Source organism: Chaetodon trifascialis, chromosome 23 (assembly GCF_039877785.1).
Source record: "Chaetodon trifascialis isolate fChaTrf1 chromosome 23, fChaTrf1.hap1, whole genome shotgun sequence".
Classification (NCBI taxonomy): Eukaryota; Metazoa; Chordata; class Actinopteri; order Chaetodontiformes; family Chaetodontidae; genus Chaetodon; species Chaetodon trifascialis.
Genome location: NC_092078.1, coordinates 4,356,276 through 4,381,180, shown reverse-complemented (window position 1 = coordinate 4,381,180; position 24,905 = coordinate 4,356,276). Strand labels below are relative to the sequence as shown.

Here is a 24,905-nt window from a genome sequence, read left to right as displayed (position 1 = left end):
ACCGTCAGAGGGGTCAAGGAAATGCCAACAGGAAAACTGGGGATTTCTCCAGATTCAAAAGCAGCCGGTCGTGAAGGACTGCAGAGGACGAGAGGAGGATGTAAAGCTCTGGTATCTGGAGGCGTCAATCAGCTTGATCTGTCAGTGCTGCTTTTTGGTTTTGGTTAAATCCAGCGACGGTGTGTGTTCACTGTGATATGCAAAAGCTGCATTCCTCGTTTTCCTGCATGCATTTTTTAGTTGTCTCTGCTCTGATAACACCGAGATGAATTCCTGTACACTTGTTATACGCGACCAACACAGTAAATGTGATCTGAGAGGAGATAGCAGGCGTAAATATTTGTTTAAAGCTGCAGGGAAAATTTAGGGACTGTATACAAATGAATACAGTGGAGGTCAGAAAAGGAGGAGTTTTTTTAAATTTATTTATTTATTTAATTTTCCTTGGTGGGTAGCCTTCTCCTGCGTAATTAATAATCAGATGGTTGCAAATGAGGATTCAAGTGTGCATAAAATCAGTCAACAATCTTGTCTGTTATTTTTCCTATCATATTAAATGTTATTTCTAAAGTTGTTGCTTGTTTTACTTTCTTCTGCTGGATAAAAAGTAAAAAAAAAAAGAAAAAAAAAAAAGTTGGTCTGTATTATATTTTAAGTTCAACCTTTCTAATTAATTCATTTGGTGGCTGTTGGGAGAATTATTGTTCCATAAATATTTAAGGTTTAAATTAGATTAAAACATCTTTAATTCTTTATTCTCTTCTTTTGGGTTGTTAGTGCTGGAATGAGTTGTACCGATGGTGCTACATTAAGGAGAGTGTTGCTGCTTATTTATGAATCAAGGTTATAGTCAGAATAAAATATGAATAACTCTGAGGAGGGTCTTGCAATTTTAAAAACCGAAATACAAGTTTTAACCGCCTCTCCACTGCAATCATTTTCATACAGTCCCTTAGCGGCTCAAATGCTGGCGCTTTCACTTCCTGTTGGATGAAAAGTGCGCTGACAGGAACTGTACCCAAAGCCCACCTCGATGTTTGTCTCCCAGTTCACTGTCTTTTTATTTAAAGCACCGTCTAACTGTTGCACAGCAGCCACTGTGGCCACGTGTCACAATAAGGACGTAACCACGTAAAGTTTGCTAACAGTAGCAGCTAACGTGAGCTAACATAAAGCTAAAGGTCAAACCAGAGCAAGTACGACTGTAGGAGAAACACGTCGAGTGTGTTTACTTAATTTCTTCTTTCAAAAGTTTCAAAATCTTGCTTTAAGGCCATTTTGCAAAGGTTTGCTGACAGATGTTCTCGAGCTAATAAAGACGTCTGCAGGCCGCGGCGGCAACGCTTCAGACTGGAGAGAGTAATCCTCAGTGTTAAAATGCAAAACACAAAGTGAATAAAAAACGTCTGCTGTTTTCCTGATTTAGACCAGCCAGGTGAAGCTACAGGAAACAATGATCCACCTCGCTGAGTTCATCAAACCGTCTGGGTCAGGAGGGGGAGATGTGAATAAACGAGTGGAAAAAATTATTTCCTGCGGTGGCTCCGCTGAGACGTGCCTGTTGTCCGCTGTGGGCCTTGATGTCAGCTCTAGAGGGGCCCGCCAACTGTCCCTGTGGTGATATTCAGCCACCGATAAGCTGAACCGTGGCGCTGATATTAAAAACATCAGGGTCAGAATGGACTAATGCAAATGAAGAACTGAGACTTTGCATGAACTCGACTGACGACCAATAATTAGCGTCCAAAGGCTGCAAAGCAATGAGTGTGCTCTACTAATATGTCGTCCTTCAGCTGAGAAGCGTATTTCTGCACGTACATCCCCTTTTCACCCTGACTTGAAACCTCGCCTGCACTGAAAAGAGCCACAAACAGCTCCTCTAATGAGTACAATACGTGGTAATTTGTACAGGACCGCTGCTCTGCCTTTCAAATTCATCACAAAAGAGGAAACTGTTGTGTCTAGATTGGTACTTCATTCGAGAGCTGGTGCATCAGCTCTAAGTAGCCTGAAGAGGAAAAGGGGGGGAAGCAACACTGCAAAGATAAAGAGAGGCAGAAAAGCTCTTCATGGCGTGTTAATGCGGTACGCCTTCTGTTGGATGTTACCTTACTAATCCCGGAGCATTGATCTCTCTCAGACCTCGATCGTGGCTGCGTGCTGTGATGCAGAACCTCTTGAGGGGGTCAAGGGAAAGCCAAGAGGAAAACTGGGTTTTCTTACGATTTGAAAGCAGCCAGTAGTAAATAAGCACAGAGCGAGAAGGGAGAGTGAAGTAACACTGAGGCTGGTATCTTGAGGTTTCAGTCATCTCCATCTGTCAAGGCCGCTTTCAAGAACTAACCTCTCGCAGGGAAAGCAACTCTACAACAGTTGGAGGAAAAGTACTTCAGAAGGAAATATCTCGGCTTTGTAGAGGAGAAGCTTCAGTTTCGCTCCCAGTGACTGCTTAACATCAAATATGGCAGATTAACGCACTCGAAAACTACATTTTATTAGCAAGGAAGCAGAAAAGTCAAAATTAACTAACTAAAGTTGTGGATCGCCGCGAAACAAGACGGATACGTTATTTACGTTCGCCTGTCTTACGTGAAACTGTTAACGCTGATTTAACAAGTGTTAGTCGTGTTGCTTGTAGCTGTTACTGTAAATCTATCACCATATATTTAAAACTATAGCTAATGTTACACCATTTCCACCGTTATCAGACTCCTCTGGAACGTAGACCGTCATTTTTTGGTCAATTTCTTGCAGTTTTCACCCTCATGAACAACACCTTTTGGTACTCAATAAAAACTCCTCGTGGTTTCTTGGTTTGATCATTCTGGGCATCCGTAAACGACGCAAAACATCAGCATTATCGGTGCGTGTTATCGCGCTTCCTGTCCAAAAAATCCAAATGCAACCACAAAACAGTAACGTGACGCAAACGACTTATTTTATTCTCTGTTTTTTAACTACAGCCTATCAGCAACAATCCAAATCTCTCCCAAATGAAGGTCAGCGAGTTCACTTGCATTAAATCCCACGTGAGGATTAAGATTGTAGCGATATCCTAAATATAAGATGTGCATTTCTTCTGGAAGGACGTTTGTTTTGCACTCATTACACGCAGGAACAATCCTCTGTATCCCAAGGGGGCTTATGTGCTAATGCAATGACTGAGTATAGAGCTGCATATGTTAGGACGGTAGGCTAACGATACGTGTGCTCAGACAGTCTGTGCGCTTGTGTGTGTGTGTGTGTGTGTGTGTGTGTGTGTGTGTGTGTGTGTGTGTGTGTGTGTTTGTGCGTGTTAGACATGGGAGTCCTCCTGGGTCTTAAAGGGCACGAAACAACATGAGCAGAAGCCGGAGGTCAGACAGACAGAGGGAGGGCTGAAGAGAAAAGTTCTAAAAGTCATCTGATCCCTCAACACTTTGCTCAGGGGGGGGCGTGACCCCCCCCCCCCCCCCCCCGCCAGAACACACACACACACAAACACACAACAAACTGATTACCCCAGGCTATTATACAGCTGAAAAGATCGCTCTAACAAGGGAAGGGAGAGCGAGTGATCAGGGAGTTTGGAAACAGAGCAACGAGGGAAATTAAAGGGAACTTTTCCTCTCGACTCGCTGCCTCCAAGGTCAGGAAGGAAGTAACTTTACTGACGGAGGAAACATGGACGAAACGTCCTTAAATGCTCAAAATTTTAAACCGGTCTGCTGACGAGGATCATGTGACGTGACTAAAAGCTCCTGAATGGACATCGTGGTGAGACTGTTTAATCTGTTTTCTTGTTGGTATATTCCAGCTTGAAATAAATCATCTGATGAGTTCCTGCTTCTTAAAACCAGTTTGTTGTTTTTACAGTGTGGACGCCTTGAGAAGAAACGAGAAAAACAAATTAAACTTGAAATACGAACAGAAGGCCTTGAAATGATTCGTAAGACCTGCAGAGCTGCAGGGCATTCAGGCTGTTTTTACACTTGTTCCTACAAGATTCGACTAAAATATGAAGCCAGACAGCTTCTTATTCTGCTTCATTAATCTGGGGTTCCTGTCCGATTCACAGCATCAGCTATTGAATCAAAAACAAATTAATATTGCAGCTACAGTGAGTGTGTTTTTACACACACTGGCTGGAGGTGTGCAGTGTTTTCCATAGATGCTATCTCCTGGCTACTGCTCCTAATAGTTTCCATAAATTTACAGATGACATAACCCATTCATCTGCATTTTTTTTGCTTCTGATATAGATGAATATGAAAAGTGCTGCGACCACCTCTGGACATTAGAGGAGTATGTGATGCAAATCAGATCCAAGTGTAAGAAAGAGCTGCCAGACGCTCTGAGCGTCAACAAACCGACGGCGTTCCCGGCGTCTCTCAGGAAGTCAGTAGGTGATCTGAAGGGACCTTTGGAGAAACTGCCGGAGGATCCCAAAAAAAGCCATTAAATTGAATCACAGTCATCAATCTGGGAGGCCTTTAGGGATGGACACATTAACAGAAACACAAATACTGTGTACAACACCACAAACCCAGCCCTCAGAGATGACCGTGAAGCTGAATCAGTGCCTCTCTGCTGTAAACGGACCAAAAATATTAACTACAAAATGAAAATCTACACCAACCAAACGGAAGTATACTCTAGTCCTGAGTACCACCTGAACAATACTTGAGTATACTTGTAGTGTAAATATGTTTAAGTGGCGCAACTTCTTACAACTTTAAGCGTCCTGAAGTACACCAGTGAAAATCACTTCGTACACTTGTACACACTTGTAGTACAATTGTAATATATCACCAATGTGCTGGAAATATACTTAAACAAACTTCAAATTGAAGTACACTTTAATTAAGCATGTTAACAGTGCATACTCTTCAGAAGTACACTTTACTACTACTAAAAGTATTTGTAACTTCATAGATTTTTTTAAAAGTACACTTTTTTATAAATACTTGAAATACCACTTTAAGTACTGCAGAATTAGAGGGTTCATTTTTGAAACGTTTACGTAGAACTTGTATTTTGAAGTACACTTTTTAAAAGTATATGTCAGCCATTAAATTTAAATTAAACACAAAAAGCAAAAGTGTAATGACTTCACTATACTTAATATTTCTAATAAACTAAAGTACACCACTACTGGAGCGACTGGAGTGATCAAAAACAGACATATCTGAAGAATTACATTAGAAAAATGTGATAATTCAACTAACATAAAACAGATATTTTAAATAGGGCGTTTAACGCGTTAATTAGATTAATTAATTATGCTGCAAATTAACGCGCTATAAAAATTAACGCAATTAATCATGAGTGGCAAGTCAATGCGCAAGCATTTTAAATTTGGCCCTTTGAGTGACCCGTAGGCTGCAGTGGCAGGTTGCATCCTACCTGCGGCACTAGTCAAAAGCAGGGTGACAACAGACATGGATGCGACACCGGAGAGCAAAGCAAGCCTACTTGGACCTTTGAACGGCAAGTTTATTTATAAAAAGAACAAAGACGGGACTATTAACAAGAGCGCAGTGATTTGTACCTTGTGTAAAAAAGAATTTTCCTATCACCGTAACAGCTCCAGCCTGAATTATCATTTAAACGCTCCATGTAAACATGTAGTTGCTGCTAGTGCCGCTAGTGCGACCGTGAGCTCACTCCGCCAACCCACACTTGCTGAGTTAGGAAAACGAATGAGCAAAGAAACGACAGAAAAACTGACAAACTCAATCGTAAAGTGGGTTGCTGCTGATTGCAGGCCGATTTCAATCGTGGAAGACGAGGGCCTAAAAGAGGCGTTTCAGATAGCGTCATCTGACTCTAATTTCCAGCTACCGTCGAGAACTACAGTGATGAAAAGAATTCACCAGCTGTATGTTCGGTGTAAATGATTGATCTCTGAACAAAACTGAATCTAAACTTCCACAAGCTGAGGTTGGGTGTATGGATGCTATGAGATGAACTGATAATAGGTGTGGTGATTTTGAGACAAACATAGATTATGACTGGAGATACCCTTTTAAAAGAAATGCCTGTTGGCATCTTGCTATTGATGTTGCCTTATTTAGAGGCATGTTATACTATTATTCATTTTGAATTGCTGTATTGAGTCAGCTTTAGTATTCCTTTTGATTGAGAGTCTGCTTATGTGCCTATTTGAGACTTAGCCTTATTTTATTTCTGATTTTTATTTATTTTATTTAACTGTATTTTTATTGCATTTTTGAATAATGCACCTGGCCTAATTGGTTTGCTGATGTGCTTGACCTTTTTTCTTTTGAATTTCATTTATGAAGCACACTTCACCAATAAAAATGTGGATATCAAATCTTCTCTTCTTGGTGTATTCAATTGATTAGTCATGCACTACAATTTTGTAATGTCCTAGAATTCAAATTCTTTATTTGGGGACCTTTAGCAGATATGAGATTAAAATGCGATTAATTAGATTAATTAATTACAAATCCTGTAATTAATTAGATTAATTTTTTTAATCGCCTGACAGCACTAATTTTAAAATAAAAGCAACATGAGCTGCCTGGCTACATACCAGAAGATTTGGGCGAGCTGGCCCTTTAAATCTCTCTCCTGTCTCACAGAGACTATAAATCTGAAGTTTGCCTCCTTTAATCAGCTGAGCCCAGCTGTCTTTATGGATTGCTATGAATTTGAAGCGGCGCTATACTGGAAAAGGTCGTGAATATCTCCAAAATCAATAGCTCTCTTCCTGTTGACAGCATGAATGTGGATGGCAAATTCATGCAAATCCAGCTGTTATTGATCTCGTCTAATCCTGCTGGTTGTGCTTGGAGCAGGAGTCTGCAAACTTACTCCATAAAAGTTAAAGTACTCTTAAATCTTTCACATAGCTCATACATTAAATATGCGTGTCATGCACTCTGACCTATAGATATGGTCCAGACGGCGGCGATCTTCATCATGGCTTTGGTTCTGGAGTTGAAGCGGCTGTGCTCTATGGGGTTGCGGATGGCGACGTATCGGTCCAGAGAGATGGCGCACAGGTGCATGATGGAGGCGGTGGAGAACAGCACGTCCAGGTAGATCCAGATCGGACAGAGAGCGCTGGGGAGAGGCCAGGCGTAGTCTGGAGTAAGGAAAGGCGAGAAGGTGAGGGGGGAGAGAGACGGGCGGAAGAAAAGGTTAGAACACCTGATAAAAGGGTAAAATGCTACTAATACCACAATGTGGAAACACGGCTGAGAGTCCTGCAATCAAACCTCGACTATTATCAGGAAAACAAAGTACTCGTACTGCAGTGAAATGTTCCCTGTCAGTGTTTTTCTGTCTGCTGCATTCATGTGTTTGCTGTAGATGTTTCAGGTTGAGCTCATTTGAACTCCTTTATATCCTGTTGGCTGCTTTAATCTACAGCAATGCATCATATTCTAGAAGATCATCATATGGTTGCAGCGCGGCCGTCCTGTGAGAACCACGTATCTCCAAAAAGTGTGACGAGCTCGGAAGAAGCAGGCTGTTTTCAGCTTTGTGACGATGCAGCTTCAGCTGATCCGAGAGGGTTTGATTAGCTGAAGAAGGAGGAGAAGAACACTTCATCCTTCAGTTTGTCAGAAGAAATATAAATCACCAGCTTTGGAGATACATGGTTTTCATTGGACAGAGAGGCAGAAATATAATAGCATAAATTGGAAATAATCAAGGACAAGTGTGTCAAATTTGTACTTCATTCCAATACTTGTAACTGTACTTAGTTACATTCAGCCATTGTGACGTCTTATTGTCCTTTATTTGTCTAAAAAGTGTCAAATTCACTGTTTTATTTCTTCAAGGATTACTATGCAGCCCACTCTGGGATGACAGACGGAAAAAAAAACCCGACTGGCCTTCATCTTTTCTCCTCGACAGCTGCTGCTGAAGCACATCTCTCTTTGAAAGAAAGTCACCGGGGTCAGCGGAGTACGACGGCTTCAGAGGCAGCGTGCAGAGGCCGGCTGAACTTTAATCAATTAGAGCACATCAAAGCACGAGGCGCTGCACACTTCACATGCGCTAAATTACCCAGCTCCCATGTGGAATCAGGTTAAGGCAACAGTTTGATCAGAGCGTTGACACAGTTTACAAGCATTATACCCTGATTATTATGATTAAGATTAGATGTGTGGACCGATTCTATCGTCGGAGGGCAGAGATTAAGATTAGATTTGAATGCCGCCTGCAGGGAGGTAAAGCTCAGGCTTCGTTAATGTTTCAGAAAGACTTTGCTGCTTGTATGTTTCTGTGCAGGGCTGCTCAACTAATTAACACACTGCATGTGGATGGATGAAAAGAGAGTGAAGCTTTGCTGGGCCTGAGGGCAGCTGTGCAGATTCAAGCCTTGATGCATCCTGTTGATTCTTAGAAAAGCTGGAAAGATAACGAAAAGGATTTGACAAACGTGAATTAATGAATAACAATGTTGATTAAGGCTGATTGTAAAGATAAGGAACGATCTGACAGATTATTTTCCATAACACACCGGGAACAAACTGGGAATTATTGTATACTTTAACACTTCACCGTGAGCTTGTTAGCCTGCTGACATTATCATTTAGCTCACACAGCTGCTAGCACTGCTGCAGGCTGTTTATTCCTCGTCATTGTAAGCGAGTCCTTCGCCAGCTCTCCCGTCCTGGCATCATGTTTCCTCTTGGTGGATAAAACATGATAAAGTGCCCTCTAGGGCAGGGGTGAGGACCCTTGTTCCTATCAAAGACCCATTTAAATTTTTACAACATCCTTCGAGGGTCACACTAAGTTACTGAACACATATATCACACTAATGTCTGCAATAACTGGAACTGCTTCTCCTTGACTGCTACCCCTGAGATGGTAGTGACGATGATGATGATGATGATGATGATCCAGGTTTGGGTCAGACTTGAGTGGAAACCAGAACAGAGCTGCTGTCAGTCGTGGGTTGTCGCAAAGAGAGATGTAAACTTTGATGAATGTCTGCTCAGAACGGGACAATCCTCAAGAAGTACTTATGGTTTCTAGAACTGGAGCAAAGGCATGTTGAGGAGTTGCAGGAGTTTCAGGTGTTGATGTTCAGGTCTGAGAGGTTCTTGGAAATGTCTGCCACGAAGGCCAAATCACACTTGCTATCAGCGAGTTTCCATGTCAGGTTTTCAGTTCATCTCCATGAATTATTCCAGACAAAAAAACACTTTGGAGCGGTTTTACTTTGTCTTGTGCTAGCAGCTCTGGAGCAGCATCAAGGCAGTCCTTCACAGAGTCTCCTGAATGAGGTTTTAGCTTCTTAGCTATTAGCTCCCTCACCACACGCCACTTCACATAAAGACCACGTGGTCTTTAGGTGAAAGCTGCTTGTTAGGCATCCAAACTCCACCAAAGAGCACTAACTGTGTCCTTAAAGTGCCCTCTAAGGGGCTCGTCTAGTGGAGAAAACTTGATGCAATGCCCTCTAAGTTGTTGTCTAGTGGAGAAAACCTTCTGCAGTGTCATAAGCTGCCCTACATGCTAGAAAACCTTCTGCTCCACCACATGCAGCTGGTGCCTTTCTCCTTTTTGAAGCTTTGCCGCTCAGACAGCCTGAGTCCACCAATGATGTAACGGCTAATCAACTGTAAGTAAAATGGTGATTTAACTCGCAGCAGGAAACAGAGCCCAACATCAGATATGCTAACAATGACCAGCCGTTTTTCTTTCACTGATGCTCTGTTGATCCCAGAGGCTGAAATCCTTCTTTTTTGTCCCCCTCCACAGGGAGGTCAAAGGTCAAAGGCAGTGACAGCGACACGCCCTGCAGCGCTCGTCACAATCTTGGCTCACTGCTCTGCAGGGTGAACAGTTTGGGTCACGGGGAACAAAAATTAGTCTCTATTATCTCAGCAGTGGGCCACCCGGGACGCCAACACAGCAGCTGGAGTAACTAACAGAAATCCAGCAGGGAGCAATTTGGCAGAGGGAGAACGAAATCAATGGGTTAAGTTTCGCTTTGACTGGGTTAAATGAATCTGATTGATCAGCGAGCCGGCTGCTTAGCAGGCCAAAAGGATCTCCTGGCAGTGTTTCACCCAGCAGCAGGGAAGGCACGCTGCAGAAAAGGACAGATCTTTTCTCCATGTATGCTCCCTGAAGGTTGTCCTGTCTGGAGTAATGACAGAGGAGCATCAGGGGAAACTGATGGTGCTCCTGTTCACCTCTGCTCGGCTTCATTTCCAGCTGTCAGCTTCCTAAATACTGCACAGCGTGTCTCTCCGCGTCTTTCAAATCCTGCAGCTGTATGAACACTCCCTTCAAGACCTGCAGCCAAACACACACACCATAATTTCATCTGATTCGCAGGACAAGCAGCACGTATGTGATGCATGTGAGTGAATCACACGCTTGTTTGTGTGTGTGTGTGTGTGTGTATGAGAGAGTGGGAGGCAGCTTGCATAACTTTTCAGAGGTCAAACACTTATTGGGGGCACTGCATGACACACACTCACACACAAGGTGTTACTCAGCCGGCTCGCGGGCGCTTTGGGTTTTCTGGTGAATACACCGAGACTCAAGTCTGCTCTCGCTGCTAAACACGGTTTATAAAGCGCTTAAACTCCCAGTTATGAAGCAGCCTTTTTGTTTCTTTAATAAGAGGCTGAACGAGTGTGTCGGCGGAGGAAGATTACCATTCAAACGCAGATCAGACGCTGGTCAAGGAGGGATCTGAGGCGCGGATTTATCACAGCGCCACTAGTTTAACTGGAGGTCGAGTTGACTTCCGACACTGAGAGGCTTTTCTCAGGTCGAGGTGTGAGAGCGCCTCGTGAGCACCGGCCGATTGCTCAGTTGCATCAGGCAGGCGGATGATCTCACAGGCTGTTAGATGGAACAGCAACACTTATCGACACCCGGCGCTCCTGATGTCACGTAAAAGCTCTTAAGCGGCTGTTCGAGCCACGTTTACGGCATGTGCTGATGGAAAATGTGGCTTTAAGGAGTCGGATGCGTCAGTATTTATTCTCTTTATTTATTTCCGTGTTTCACTGCCCTGCGGTCGCTCCAGAAGCAGTGACGTTGAGGGAAAAAGGGTTTGAAGTTTTCAGGCTGGATGACAAACAGATCGAAGGACTGCAACGCCTTCATTTCTGCCATTTAGACTGATTATTGATTATGATCATTATGCATTCTGCCTGAGGATAATCACTGAATAACTGCAGTATCTACCAGCAAAATGTGCTCTTTCAGCTAATGCTAATCCATTTTATTACATTTATTATGCATTGTAAAAGTGCAGTACCTGAGTAAAAGTATATGTTTATATATATACTGTATATAGTATATAAATTCATTTTTAACAGACACACCTATCACCCCAACACTCACCAAGTAAGTACATTAACTCAAGTATTGTACAAATATGAAGTACTTTCAGTCCTCCATTGCACCTTTCTACATCTACTTCATTACATTTCGGTATTAGTACTTGTAGTTTTGACTTCACCACATTTATCTGAGGGCTGTAGTTACTTTAAAATCAAAATGTTTGCACACAAAGAGCTTCTATAATCTGTTATGTTTCACACATGTGGGCATTGCTGCTTTCTTTCTGTAATTAGCTGTTTTAATGTGCTGTTAATGATTTTGAGGTTTGGGTGGATACAATAAGCACTGTGAAGGTGTCACTTTGGGCTCTGGGTAATTGTGCTTTTCACAAACCAAACAATCAGTTGATTAATGAGGCAAATAATCAGCAGATGAATCCATAATGAAAATCATCATGAGCTCCACTTCAACCAGCTTTGACATCAATGCGTAAGTAATAATAATTTAATGATATACGATATAAACATTTAACAGTCACAGGAGACATGTTTATGCTTTGAGTACTTCTAATACTGTAAGTACATCTAAGGCTCATCACGTCCTGCATTGGCACTGAATGTTGGTGCTGGATGTTTATTATCTGTTGCAGATGGATATGACCACAAGTCAGAGCGCAGTGAGGAAACCTTTGCAGGATTGTTCTTAAGGTCTTTGAGTTTAATGAAAATCACAGAAGCAAATATCATTTTTTATTAAAGATGTCCACTTTCAAATGTGTCCTCTGTGGAGTTAAATGTCCAGGTCCATTCTGGCTCTCGCTGCATTTCATATCACAGACCCTCAGCTTCTATTTCTCTCCCCAATTCATTAAAGCGGAGGTGACACATTTCATATTAATCCACTGTCAGGAGTCCAGCATCAACGAGTGTGTATGTTTTTGTACATGTGTGTTTTTGTGCATGTGTGTTTTTGTACATGTGTGTTTTTGTGCATGTGTGTGTGCGTGTGTTTCCAGGCTGGGCTCCATGCAGAGAAATAGCCTTGAGCGCTCGGCTTTGATTGAGTTGGCCTTGAAGGTCATATACTTTTAGGCTGTGTGTGTGTGTCCTAATTGAGTCCATGAGATCTCTTCTTCCTCTCTGCGGCTCCTCATCCGTCTCATTGTCTTCATCACTCCTCCACCCTGCCCTCTGTGTTCAGATCTGATCTTACTTTACAACACCTGCTTCCTCTATTCTCAGAAATCGAAGATATTTGTGTGTTTGCTTCACGTTTGGAGAGTTTGAGGTGAGATACATTCTGCGCCGCCTTCTTCGTGTTTATGTCACACACTTGCAAACGTGAGCAATTTCCTCACTTCATATATTATCAGTGTTTAATTATCACTTCAAAAGAGGAGCCGAGTAAGGAAACGAGCCAGATGAATCTGAACTGGTTGGTGTCGAGCAGTCAATGGATAGAAGGTTGTGTGACGAATGAGTTCATTTGCAGCCAGAATGTCTTTGAAAGTCAGTCTTAGATCTAGATTTGATGCTAACGTGCAAACACACACATACATATTTTCACTTCCCCTTTATGGTTGCGTGTTCCAGTATTCCCAGTCCGACTCTGCGAACCATCTGAAGTTCCCAAACTCGTCGTACATGTTTGCGTTTGTCTTGCAGGACCTTCAGCCACTCTTACGTAATCCGCTCCTGCCATACACGCTGCGTGTGGACATTTCCGCCCATTTACATCCTTCACAAGACACAATGAGGTCATGTGTGTGTCTGATGACAGAGGACACGGCGGTGGCGTGTGAACCCGGTGGAGGTTGACTGGAGTTACGACATTTGCAGAGATTTATTGGACAAACATGACTTCATCAGCATGTTTAGATCATTTTTCCTGTCTAAAAATCCTTTAACTCAGGTTGTTAATAGCTGGCCTGTGTGTGTACTTGTACGTCTATCTTTGTGAGAGCATATTTGAGATTCAGGGTATTTTTGGAAACGTTTTGGCCGGTTCTCGCTTTCAGATGGTCCTTCAAAGAGCTGTTTTCAGGCTTGGTTTTAAGGGTTAGGTTGGACTTAGGTTTAGGTTGGGTTTAGGTGAGGCATTTAGTTGTGATGGTAGGTTAGGGTGAGGGGTTGGGGAATATATAATGTGTAACGCATGTGGGGGACTTGCCTTCCTTCTGGGGACAAATGCGTGTGTGTCGGTGATGCTTGCAAGCCGAGCCTCCATCAATTCTTCCAGTTCAAGAAATTCAAATGCACTCACCAAAAGCTGAGTGTGACAGCAGACAGAAGACTGCGTGTGCGTGTGTGTGTGTGTGTGTACGTGGACAAAAAGTTGCCAAATTACCATCCACATCATCTTTTCTCATGCTTGTCATCGTCATCATCATTGTCATTGTCGTTATTGCTGGATCGCGAATGATTCATCGACGATTTAAATCCTGTGAGAACATTCTGTGACGTGCCTGCGTGTGTGTGTGCGTGTGCGTGCGTGTGCGTGCGTGTGCGTGTGCGTGTGCGTGTGTCTGGTCTATCACTCAGCCAGCCGTGGGGATCAATGCAGTCAAGTACCAGTGTGACGGGTAACAGTGCAGACAGATCCAGGCTCTGTGCGTATGTGCTTGCAGTGTATATAAATGACAGACAGGGACAGAAAAAGACTCATCACTGTTTCATTTTTCACCGCGCTTTCGCTTGTTTCTGTGAAACATTGATTAACGTCGGAGCAATCAGCGGCGGCAGCTCGGACTAACAGAGTGAGCGAGCGTCCGTTGGCCATACGTGGCCCATTAAGCAGCAATCAGCCTCCAGTCCTGCTTAGTATTCCCGAAGGATGCTGCGACAGAGCAGACATGGATAGTTTGGACAGAAACGAGCTGCAGGGCGAAACGAGACGAGCTTCAAAATGTTAATATTGATCCACAACTTCATTTCTTCAGCTCTTAACGATCCATTTCTGCATAAACGTATCTGTTGATAATTGCCTTTTCTTGTTTTGAATAGCTGATTTAAAGTGGTAATCCAGTGATTCAGAACTGCGCTTTGATAAATCCGGGGGATTTGCAAGAGACAGATTTTTAAAAAATGAAGTCAGACGCCGAGATTTCCTGACTTTTAATCCCTTGTATGAGTCAAGCTCCAAAAACTCTAAAAATCTTCCGTAACGCAGCAGAGTCCGGTCTTTCTTCAGACCGTCTCTGCCTCAAAGTCTCAAACAAAGTCTATATACAGCTCTGTGGAAGTTCTGCATGCTGAATTTCTTGTGCACAGACTCGACATGGGGCGGCTTTGGCTCAGGAGGCAGGTAAGAGCTCGGCCAAGGTCGGTGGTTCGATCCCTGGCCTCGGTGATCTACGTGTTGAAGTATCCTTGGGGAAGATATTGAACCCCAAATTGCCGCCGATGCTGTGTCGTCGTGTGAGTGTGTGTGAATGGTTAAAAGCTGCTGCATGTCATATAAAGGAACAAGTTGTGTTGAGGGCTGTGTTTAGATTTCAATCATGTCTGCTAGCAGAAATGGAAAAAAAAGAAAAGAAATCCTGACAGGTGAAATCATCGTAATGTGCACAAAAATCCCCCAAACTCCAGCAGACGACATTTTTAACCTGTCGAGATACCGTCTCTGTTGACTTTTCCGTGTCTGTCTTTCTCAGCTGTCACGCTGCTAAACTGACACACATTTTCCTCCCAGGCGACTCCGTTTGGCTCATACGCCATCGCCGTTTGCACCCAGTTAATCAAAATGTTTTCTCAGGGAGACACAAAATGACCACATGTGACGCCGGCTGATAAACGAAAACACCTCTCACCTCAACATCGCTGTCAGCCGCGCGACAATCTGAATTACACCGCGAATCACTCAGCCCAAGCCGAGAATAAACATCTATTTTCTAAATTTCTCAGCACAGCCAAGTCAACATATTCATATGTGGCCGTCGACGCTGTCAGCGGACGAGAATGGCCTCCACCTCTGACACATCACCCAAAAAATTTAGACAAACGATGGAGCAAATTAACCCAAATTCGCATGCAGGTTTTTAGGCTTTTAAGATTTAGCTTAAGTGGCTATAATCAGTATTTCATAATGAGAGTGAGTTTGACAGACTTCAGGTCTGATTTGACCTTGTTTCGATTGACTTTGCCTTCCCTTGTTGCTCTTTTCTGACCCGCACTCTCCCTGACCATGTTTCAGTGGTGACGCTACCTCTTTTCTATCAACACGTGCCATAAATGAATCAGGTTCCTAGAAGTAAAAAAAAGTGGGCATTGACGAGGATTACTGTCGCAGAAGGCTGCAAAGGCCAGCTCTCACATTTTCAGGTGCACGGTAAGAAATTAACCTCTCCTTTGTGGTGTTAATGTAGAGACATGCCTGAAATGTGAAAAGACGGCAGCCTCTCTTTAATTTATGGTTGAAATGTAACATACAGCCTACCATATAACAATCAGACATTTTATTAATCTAATGCAGGCTTTCATGCAGAGTCCCGCAGGGGTATTGTAAGCAGGGTGGCGGGTATGATATTGCAATTATCAAGTCGGCATCCTTGAATCACTTGAAGCGTTACAGTGTGCAGTGTCTCAGAGAAGCAATACTCATTTCAATAATTGCACTGAGAAATGTTTTGAAATAATGACAGGGTGCATGTCACAGTGCGCTGGCAATAACTGGCGAGTGGGTGGGTCGCTGCCTGAGATTGATTAAGAATTGGATGAGCTTTATCCGCGTGATTCTGTCTTTTTATGATTAATGGAAGAAGTTGTAAAGAACTAAATCAATGCAAGCACTTAGAGCACATCGGAGCATCTGACTCGCCTCAGATGCTCTGGATCCACTGATGGATGTCGAGTGGACAGATCCTATTAGTTTTCTGTGGAGAGCAGGAGATCAGGTGCGTGATGGATATGACAAGGCGAGCTGACAGATCCATCACTGTATCTGAATTTGCATAACCACAAACCAGTGGTTTAAAACCTGCACTGATGACTGATGACACCGCAGACATTAGACACTGCTGATCCCCATACGATGAAACCCTCAGACTTTGGTGATCCCCTGGCTTTTCCTCTAGTGCAAGTCACCAATCTTTGTTCAATGAACTGTCAAGTGCTGGATGATAGCCATGAAAGTGACATTCATGCCTCCCTCAGGAAGAACTGTAATACTTTGAGTAGGATCTGATGATATTTTGAAACAAAAATACCTGCAAAACTAATGAGATTCCCATCAGTCACAGCTGTGCTTTGTGCTCAGTGCTAATTAGCACATGTTAGCATGCTAATATGATTCACTGGGAAGAAGAACACGGCAAACATTACCTGCTGAACAGCATCATGTTAATGGTGTCACTGCGAGCCTGTTAGCACGACCGTGTTCAAGCACAGCCTCACAGAGCACTGTTAAAAGTAATTTTGTGTTGATGTGAACACACTAAATTTAATCTGCTTCCATTGTGTTGGAGCGGAGGCAGAAATCTCAGAGGCAGATAGCACAAAAGCTAAAAAATGAAAATCAATAAAAGTATCTGCACAGCTAGATACCACAACGGGTAAGTGAGAAAATACATTCGATTTGGATGGACCGACCCAAAAAGTATTTAGTTATGAAACTACATTTGCAAAAGATGTATTCTACAGCATCTTTTGTTCTCTGAGGATTATCTTCCTGCTATTGTGAGGAGAGATCTGTAATTTTGTTCTCTACGGGGGGGAAATAGTGTTTGTTGCTTGCTGCATGTGTCTCCTACCTTACATGTCAACAAAAGCAGTCGCTTTCTGGGTTGCAGCACTCACCATAGAGGATGTTGATGAGGGAGATCGGCATGACCAGGATGCCCACGAGCATGTCCGCCACCGCCAGTGACCTCAGGAAGAAGTTGGTGGCGTTTTGGAGCTTCTTCTCCAGCGACACTGCCAGGATCACTAGGATGTTGCCACCGATTGTCAGTGCGATGATGACGAGTATGAGCAGCGCCGGCCAGTTTTTCTCTTTCATCACCGCTCTGGTGACGGACTCCTGGGTAAAATTGTCCAGCCCGGCACTCATGGCTGCCGCAGCCCCACCGCTGCCTCCAAGCCCGAGCCCCCATGGCAGGGTCTGGTTGAGGTCCAGGGGGTTGTTGCTTGGCCAAGCCATCCGACTTCCAACCTCCAGGGAAGAAGTGGTGGTGCTGAACCCGCCAAGAAGAGCCCTCGCTGGGCCGCCCATCCCAAAGAGTGACCCTTACCCTATCGGAGGCTCAAAGGGGAGTTTTAATTCACCTTCTTCTTCTTCACCAGCAGAGCGAAGAAGAAGGTGGAGAGAGAGATGCGTTCAGCATTGAGAGACACTTACTTGAAGAGTTCTGTATCTTCCAAAATGGATTCTTTCTCCCAAAAGGAAACCCTTAATAAGGACAGACTGATGAAACCAGGGTCTGGGGGAAAGGGAAAAACAGGGAGGAAGCAACTTTGGGCATGGGGAGTGACAGGGAAGAGGGGATTGGGTGGAACTAGCTACAAGTGTTCTTGATTATATTCCAGTAAAGTCTTGCTAGCTGCAAACAGCCTCAAATTGTTCCCTGGAGTTCGTATCTCTCATTTCTTGCCAATAAGTCATTGGCAACGAGTTCTCAAGGTGTGCGCTGAGCCAATGCGTCCCCTGCTGCTTTGTGGTGTTCAGTCACATCCACGCTTTGATGGAACTGGGAGTTTAAGAGTTTCTGATCGAGAGCTGAAAACTGGTTTAAACATATCCATGGCTGGTGCTTACTGACTGCTCCCGCTGCCGGATCGTTGCGAGCTGGTTTTCCGATGAGAATCAGTCAGTTCTAGCAGCTGCGTTCAACTGACGGCCACCTGCCGTTGTCAGATGTTTCCAAGGTGTTGCAAGAGGCTTTTCTTCGTTCAAGTCAGAGTTGATGATCAGGTTGATCTGTAGAAGGAATCAAATAAAAAAAAAAGATCAGATCACTTCTTTTGAACTTCCTGTTTGTACAACTTGCATTCAACCAGTCATTCATCATCAGTTTAATCAATCAAACCTTCCTCTCTTGCATCGTCCTAACAATCTAACCTCAATGCCTGCATTGATCTTTCCAGCCTTCCATTTAATCTTCTGGATCCCTGCTCAGTTTCCAAGCTGCCTTTCATGCATCTCTAAATCTTTCCCTTCACTTTTCCTGCATTTCTTCCTCCATCGCCACCAATCCGTCAACACAGCCGCTCACCTCTTCTTCTTCTTCTCTCCTTCTTAGTTACTTTCTTCCTCCCAGCGATTCTTCCTTTACTGGACTTATTTACGACATTGTCCGCGCTCCCAGTAAAAGTGTGGGAGCGAGAGTGACTACCAGTGTCAAACACGGCACTCGTTTAAGATAAACTAAAGGAGATAAAGTGAAACAGAAGCTTTGATGTTTACACCTCACATCACAGTGTGTGTGCAAAGCTACCGGCTGTCCTCTCTATTTACCTTTAGCACTCAGCTGGATTAGTGATTTAGCACCTCATAGATGTTTTCAAGGACACGTGGTCAGATTGCACTGTGTGTGTGTGTGTGTGTGTGTGTGTGTGCACATGCGTGTGCGTGTGTGTGCATGTATGTCTTTGTAACAAACAGCTGGACAGCATGAAAGACGGTGAAAAGCTGAGATTTTTCTGAATCTGTGGGCGCATGTTTAAGAATGAAAAATGAATGGGTGTGTGCGCTTCCTTCTTCGTGTGTGTGCATGTGTGTGTGTGTGTGAGATAAAACACCAGCACATCTTCAGACGGACTCAGGCCTCCAGCTGAGTTTAGTGGGCGGCGAGCCTTCCATACTATCAAGCCGAGTACACCAGGCACTCTGAACGTGTGTGTGCTTGGTTTTCTCATTGCTGTACGCAGAGTAATAAAATCCCTGCTTTGCATTTTTGTCAGCCTGTGTGGGCACGTTAACGTTTGTATTGTTTAATGTGAATTTATTACATCTCATTGTGTGCTCGAGTGCATTCATTCGCCTCTGTTTTGCTTCCGTTTGGGTGTGCATAAATTAATGGTCTAGGTGTGATTGTGTGCAAACACAATGCTTAATTCAGATGATGGATGCGCGTGTGGGCAGGTTCATTGTGTTATCCACAACAAATCCTCATACCTAAATGACAAAATAATAACAATTACAACAGTAGATACACTGCATTTAAAATCCTAAAAGTACAGTATTACCATCAAAATATACTTCAAGTAAAAAAAGTAAAACATGATGTAGTTGTCACTTCAGAATGATATAAAATGTAGTTAAAAGTACAATATTGCTTCCAAAGATGATGAAATAGCAGCATAAAGTAGCATTAAATGGAAATACTCAAGTAAAGTACCTGAAAACAGTACTTGAGAACTCACATTACCCCACCGCCCACATGACCTGTGTAAAAGTGATTCATATGACTGTTTCTGAGCCTCTGTGGTTGCAGGAATAATTAGATATAATTAAAGGAACGCACTTTCTTGCCGAGAGCGAGATGAGACGCTCACAGCCACTCTTGGGTCTAAACTACAGTTTATCATCCACGCAGTACCCGGCCGCTGAGCCCAGCTACTGCAAACATACAGTAAAGATATATAAAGATACAGTTCAAGCACACTTTGGGCATCTGCGCTTCATATTGTTGAGTGATGGATGGGCGACTCCCTCCGCATTGACGTGGATTGATAAAACAACAGCGGCTCTCTTCCATCTGCTCGTTTATTAACGCGTTAACGACGTCGGTGCGACAGCTGTCTTCTTCTCTCCTTTTTAAAGGTGTGCGGCGGCAAAAACTTGAGCGTTCAATCTTCTATTTACACCAATCAAACTGAGTTAAGTGTCCAATATTACTCATTGGTATTCAAAATGTCAATTCTTCACAATGTTTTTAAAAGAAAACTGTGTCTCATCACGTTAGCCTTTAACTAGCTTTTGTGCTACTTCCGCACTGCTGCACCTCTTTAAAAATGTTGTATTTTACTTGATTTTATGCGCTTTATGTACTCTGTCTGTCTTTATGTTATTACCATTATTCAGTGGTTTTATTTTCATCCTTATTCTCTCTGATTTTTACTGTCATCAACACTGATGTTAGACAACAAATAAAGATATTTTCATCTTTCTTACTGCTTCACGGTTTCCTCCTCTAGATGCCGTTTTGAGATTACACTTGCACCTTTTGCATGTGGTTTCTTTGTTGAAAAGCACTTTGAAGCGCATTTCTTGCATAAAAGCTGCTAAACAAACAAAGTTAATTACTATTATTATCATTATTATGTCGCTACCCAATTAAAGGAGGCTGCAAACCACGTTCTATCAAGATTTATTGATCATTTGTTGTGGGCTTTGTGCAACATAAAATCGATGAAACAGCAGAGCAGCGAGGTCAAAACTAAAGCTTTTAATGAGATTGCATGAATCTAAATAACGGTAAACAACATTATAATGAGGTCTGGGTTGAAGATCAGTGAACCTGCACTCTAAAAATGAAAATGAAAGAACAACAGATGATGAGAAATGGTGTGTGACGGACAGGCGGCTTCCTATCTATGGCCTCGTATCAGCACCGCAGGCGAGTCATTAAACTGGTCTGATGGAGCAGCCATACGTCACCAAGAGGAGGAAGAGGAGGGAGGTTAGAGGAAGAAGAGACAGAGGAGAAGTGACTGAGAGTCAGCCAGGATTCAGCCGAACCTTGGACTCCACAGGACGGTAACTTGCTATTCAAAGCATCCTTTTCTTTTGAGTCATAGCCTCAAACCTGGCATGAAAACACACAGTTCATTAGTTTCAAACCAGACATTAGACGGGCCCCGCCGAGCGAGCGCATGTCTCAGCTAACCTATCGCATCATCTGCAGATTATAATTGGTGTTGTGGCTGCACAACGCTCTGCAGCCCACTTCTTAGAGAGAGTCACGCCGGCCCGGCTGGAGACTCACAAAGGATCTCGCCACGGAGGCGCAGATGTCGCCGCCGCCGCTTTCGCTTTTCACCGCGGGGACAAATTGCTGCTGCACTCGTGTTTGTTTAAGCCATTTCTGCTCCGCGAGATAAAACAGCGGAGGGTGGCGGCGAAATGGGATGGAAGGATTTTCTTCTTATTAAACTGCCCTATAAAGGCAAACAGCACTAACTGCTTTTATTTGTGTGGTTTGAAGCTTAGCGTTCAAGGGTTTATGTTTCATATCCGCAAACACCACCTGTTATACATGTTGGTACATTATTAAATACCAACTTCTGTGACAACAGTGTTTTATAACGGGACAAAGGATGAGTTTTGAGTCAGTTTCACTGCTCAGACATTTATAAGACAAAATTACCTGCAGATAGTAGCTCCTGCTGCAGGTTTTAATTATATCTCATTACTTCTTGGTCTTTACGTCACTCATTTGTGTTTCATAATTAAGATGTAAAACCCCCGATTCTAAGGACAGGAGCACAAAAATGTGTAATGTTAGTGTAAAGAGTGCAAATATAAAATACAACAAAACATTAAATATTAAATCTGAAGACTTGGAAAGGGAAACCTGATGTGAAGGGAGGGACCAATACAACCAGCAAGCAAAGGTCACATGACTGACTGAGCTACCGCTAGTGCTAGTGGGCTAATATGTTAGCATTTTACTGTTAGATATCTACAGTGCAAAGGCTGTGTGAGCTAACACTCCAACACCTAACAGATCACAATGACCGCGGGTTTGACAACATTTCTAATGGATTCATTTCAGTATGAAGTGATTACTGTAAATGATGTTTGTTGTTCTTTTTAGCATTGTGCAGCGCTGTAACACACAAACGGCAAAGTAAAGTCTACACTGAAGGGATCTGTAAACATGTTTTTCACACTCTGATTAACCAGAAGTTATGCTTGCATTGGACACTCATTACCTTCACAGCATTAGCCTAGCTACCAAAAACAAGCCTCTCTGTGCCGTCCGTCTGTCAGGTGAGCCTCACCTTGCAGGTAAGCTGTTCCTTGCGATTCCAAGCCTAGAGAACCAAAAAATCCTCTGGTTTTCATTTCTTTACCTGCTCGGCTAATGCTCTGCCCGTTTTTATTCCAAACAAACCACCAAACCCGCATGAAGTGTGAAAAGCATCACTTCAGGAGGCCAGAAGGAGCCGACGCACAACAGCAACTTAAAACAGAACGAGCTGATTGCGCCGACGGTGCGCCGAGTCACCGCTGTGGTCGGAGCACGATGCCGTAGCAGCACATCTTCTCCAGACGCAAACTTTAAAGCTAAGGCGACAAGGCCTTCGCGGAAGGTGCTGCGCAGCGTTGCAAGTGCAGCTTTGAGGCTCCTTCAAGTTTGAGCACTTGCAGGCGTCACGTACAAAATGTGTGTTTTACAAAGCGATGGGATAGAAACGAGAGGCAGCTACAAGGAGAAAAGTTGAGGCAGTGAGAGGAAACAGAGGCAGACTGTGAAGAGAGCGAGCGAGCGAGAGACGCCGTCACCCCAGTATCAGTAAATCTGGTCACTTACTTCTCCTCGCCTCCCGATCGATGTGCCTGACCTTTGCCGCTGCTTTCCATTACCGCCGGCGGCGACCCTTTCCGACGTTACCGCTCCCTTTCTCTCTCGCTGTATCAATCCCTCTGTCATCTGTCACTCCACACCTCCGGAGCGAGGGATCAGCATCATCCATCTGCCTGCAGAGGAAGAGGGAGGGAGAGGGAGGGAAAAAAAAAGAGAAGAGACTTTGACTTTTGATGCTGTTTTGTGAAGCGTTTCAGATCAAAACTGAGGTTAAAAGTGACTGAAAACCTCCTGAAACCACAGTGGCTCCTACACACACCCACACACCGGCAACAGCAACAACAACACAAGTGAACGCACCATTAATCCTCAGTTTCTTTCATCCAACACGAGCACGCCGACACTGAACAGACACCCTTTACTCCATATGGTTATATTAGACGGAGCTTAAATTAACTCTGTTGGTAGCAACAAGGCAAACTGAGAGATGACAAACTGAGCTCATGTGTAGCAACAAAAATTTGATATTATTTCTTGGATTATCATAAATTTTATCCCTCATGCTGTTTGGTATGTTAGCCTGTGTACAAATTTCATGTTTTTCTGACCTCAAATTACAATTTCCATGAAATAAAACCCAATTTTTTCTGTTTTTTTCTGCATTAGCATTTGTTGTATTTACGTTCTGTCATCACTCCATCAGCTGCTCTTCTGTAGTCCAAATCACCCCGTGCCAACAATCCTAAAGGACTGCGACTTTAAAGACCCTCAAGGTCGCACCAGCGGTCAATTAGAATGAATTAATGCTGCGTTAATTGAGCTTTGTCTCATTTTTCTCTTTAATCGTGACCAAATTACTCGCTTCTTTCCAGTGAACGTCCTGAAAGTCAGGAAGCTGTTATGAAATGAGTGTTAAGTGTAAATAATTAGAAAAAAATCAAAAATGGCCTGACTTTAGGAATCTAAGATTACATATCTTATATTAAAGTTCAGGGTAACAGTCACTCGTTTGACTGGGAAATTTGTTCCTCACAGAAAATGACAGACAGCAGAAAAGCAACACGAGGTGGGATGACTGACAGAAGAAGTGTAGTAATTTGACATAAAAGTCGGCGCCGAGGTTGATTTTTTTCACGTTTATCTGCAGCACTTTCATCTCTGAACCTGCTGCATGATTTTGTTTATACAACCATAAAGAGAACATGCTGCCATGAGGGATTTCAGAGCAACGTTGCTGCCGACATTAAAACCTGGTGCACCCTGGTGCGTGACACTATCCGATGCAGGTCTTGCACCTAATGGAGTGCACAGATGGAGCGGCGCACAGGAACGAGGGGGGTGGACTGGGTGGGGTTTGGTGGGAGGACGATGGAGGAAAAGACAGTTAAAAAAATCCCAAACTCAAAGGTACAATGCAATTTAAAGGACAAAATAACAAGTACACTTACAGTAACTAGACTTTAAAACCGCAAACTCTGACTGCACAGATACAGAAACGCAGTATTCAGACAATAAAAACGCAGTAATTCCATCAGCTCATCCCATGTAGGGTCATCATAGGACACACAGAGACATGTATGCAGTATATTACCCTCCCAGCTTCAAGTATTACAGTAGAGAGAGACAAGAAAATTAAGTAAGATCATTAGTAGCAGTAATGTAATAAAGAACAAGAGCAACAAAAAATATTGTTAATTCTGCAGGTTTGTCTTCTTGGGTTTTATTATACTGCATACAAGTACTCAGAGGCCTGTAAGCCTCATATTACTGCAAGTAAAGTTGATTGCATGCAGTTTAATTGGATGATTGGTGTATTTACAATGGCCTGTAAAGACGATGGTTGTTGCAGGTGATTTACAACCTCAGACTCTCTCATTTTTCAGCTTGAACGCAGATATTCTTCAGGTGATTTAGCCTCCCTGAACCTCAGTTATTAATAAAAAAAAAGGAAAAAGATGTGGAATAAAACTTCAGGTTGAGCAGAGAGACGCTCAGATGAGAGCAAGTGAGTTAATGAGAGGAGGGATTGTGAGCGGGGAACGAAACAAGCGCAGTGTCGTAACTTTTCATTAGAGCGCAGAGGGAAAACCAGCCTCTTCTGCTTGTGATGTGAGGAAAGAGAGATTCGATTTGTGCAACAAGATTTTCAGTAAACAGGCGA

At 43.3% G+C, this 24,905-nt stretch overlaps 1 protein-coding gene across 1 annotated transcript in view; it reads right to left on the bottom strand.

Moving 5' to 3' along the window:
• htr2cl1 (5-hydroxytryptamine (serotonin) receptor 2C, G protein-coupled-like 1) overlaps nt 1–24,905 on the bottom strand; it is a 127,034-nt gene that overhangs the window by 12,530 nt on the left and 89,599 nt on the right. Inside the window, exons 3-5 of the mRNA XM_070993221.1 lie at nt 22,751–22,917; nt 17,070–18,189; nt 6,893–7,093 (exon numbers count right to left, since the gene is read on the bottom strand). Coding sequence (XP_070849322.1) covers nt 6,893–7,093; nt 17,070–17,484 — 616 coding nt within the window. The 5' untranslated portion in view covers nt 17,485–18,189; nt 22,751–22,917. The remainder of the gene's footprint in view (nt 1–6,892; nt 7,094–17,069; nt 18,190–22,750; nt 22,918–24,905) is intronic.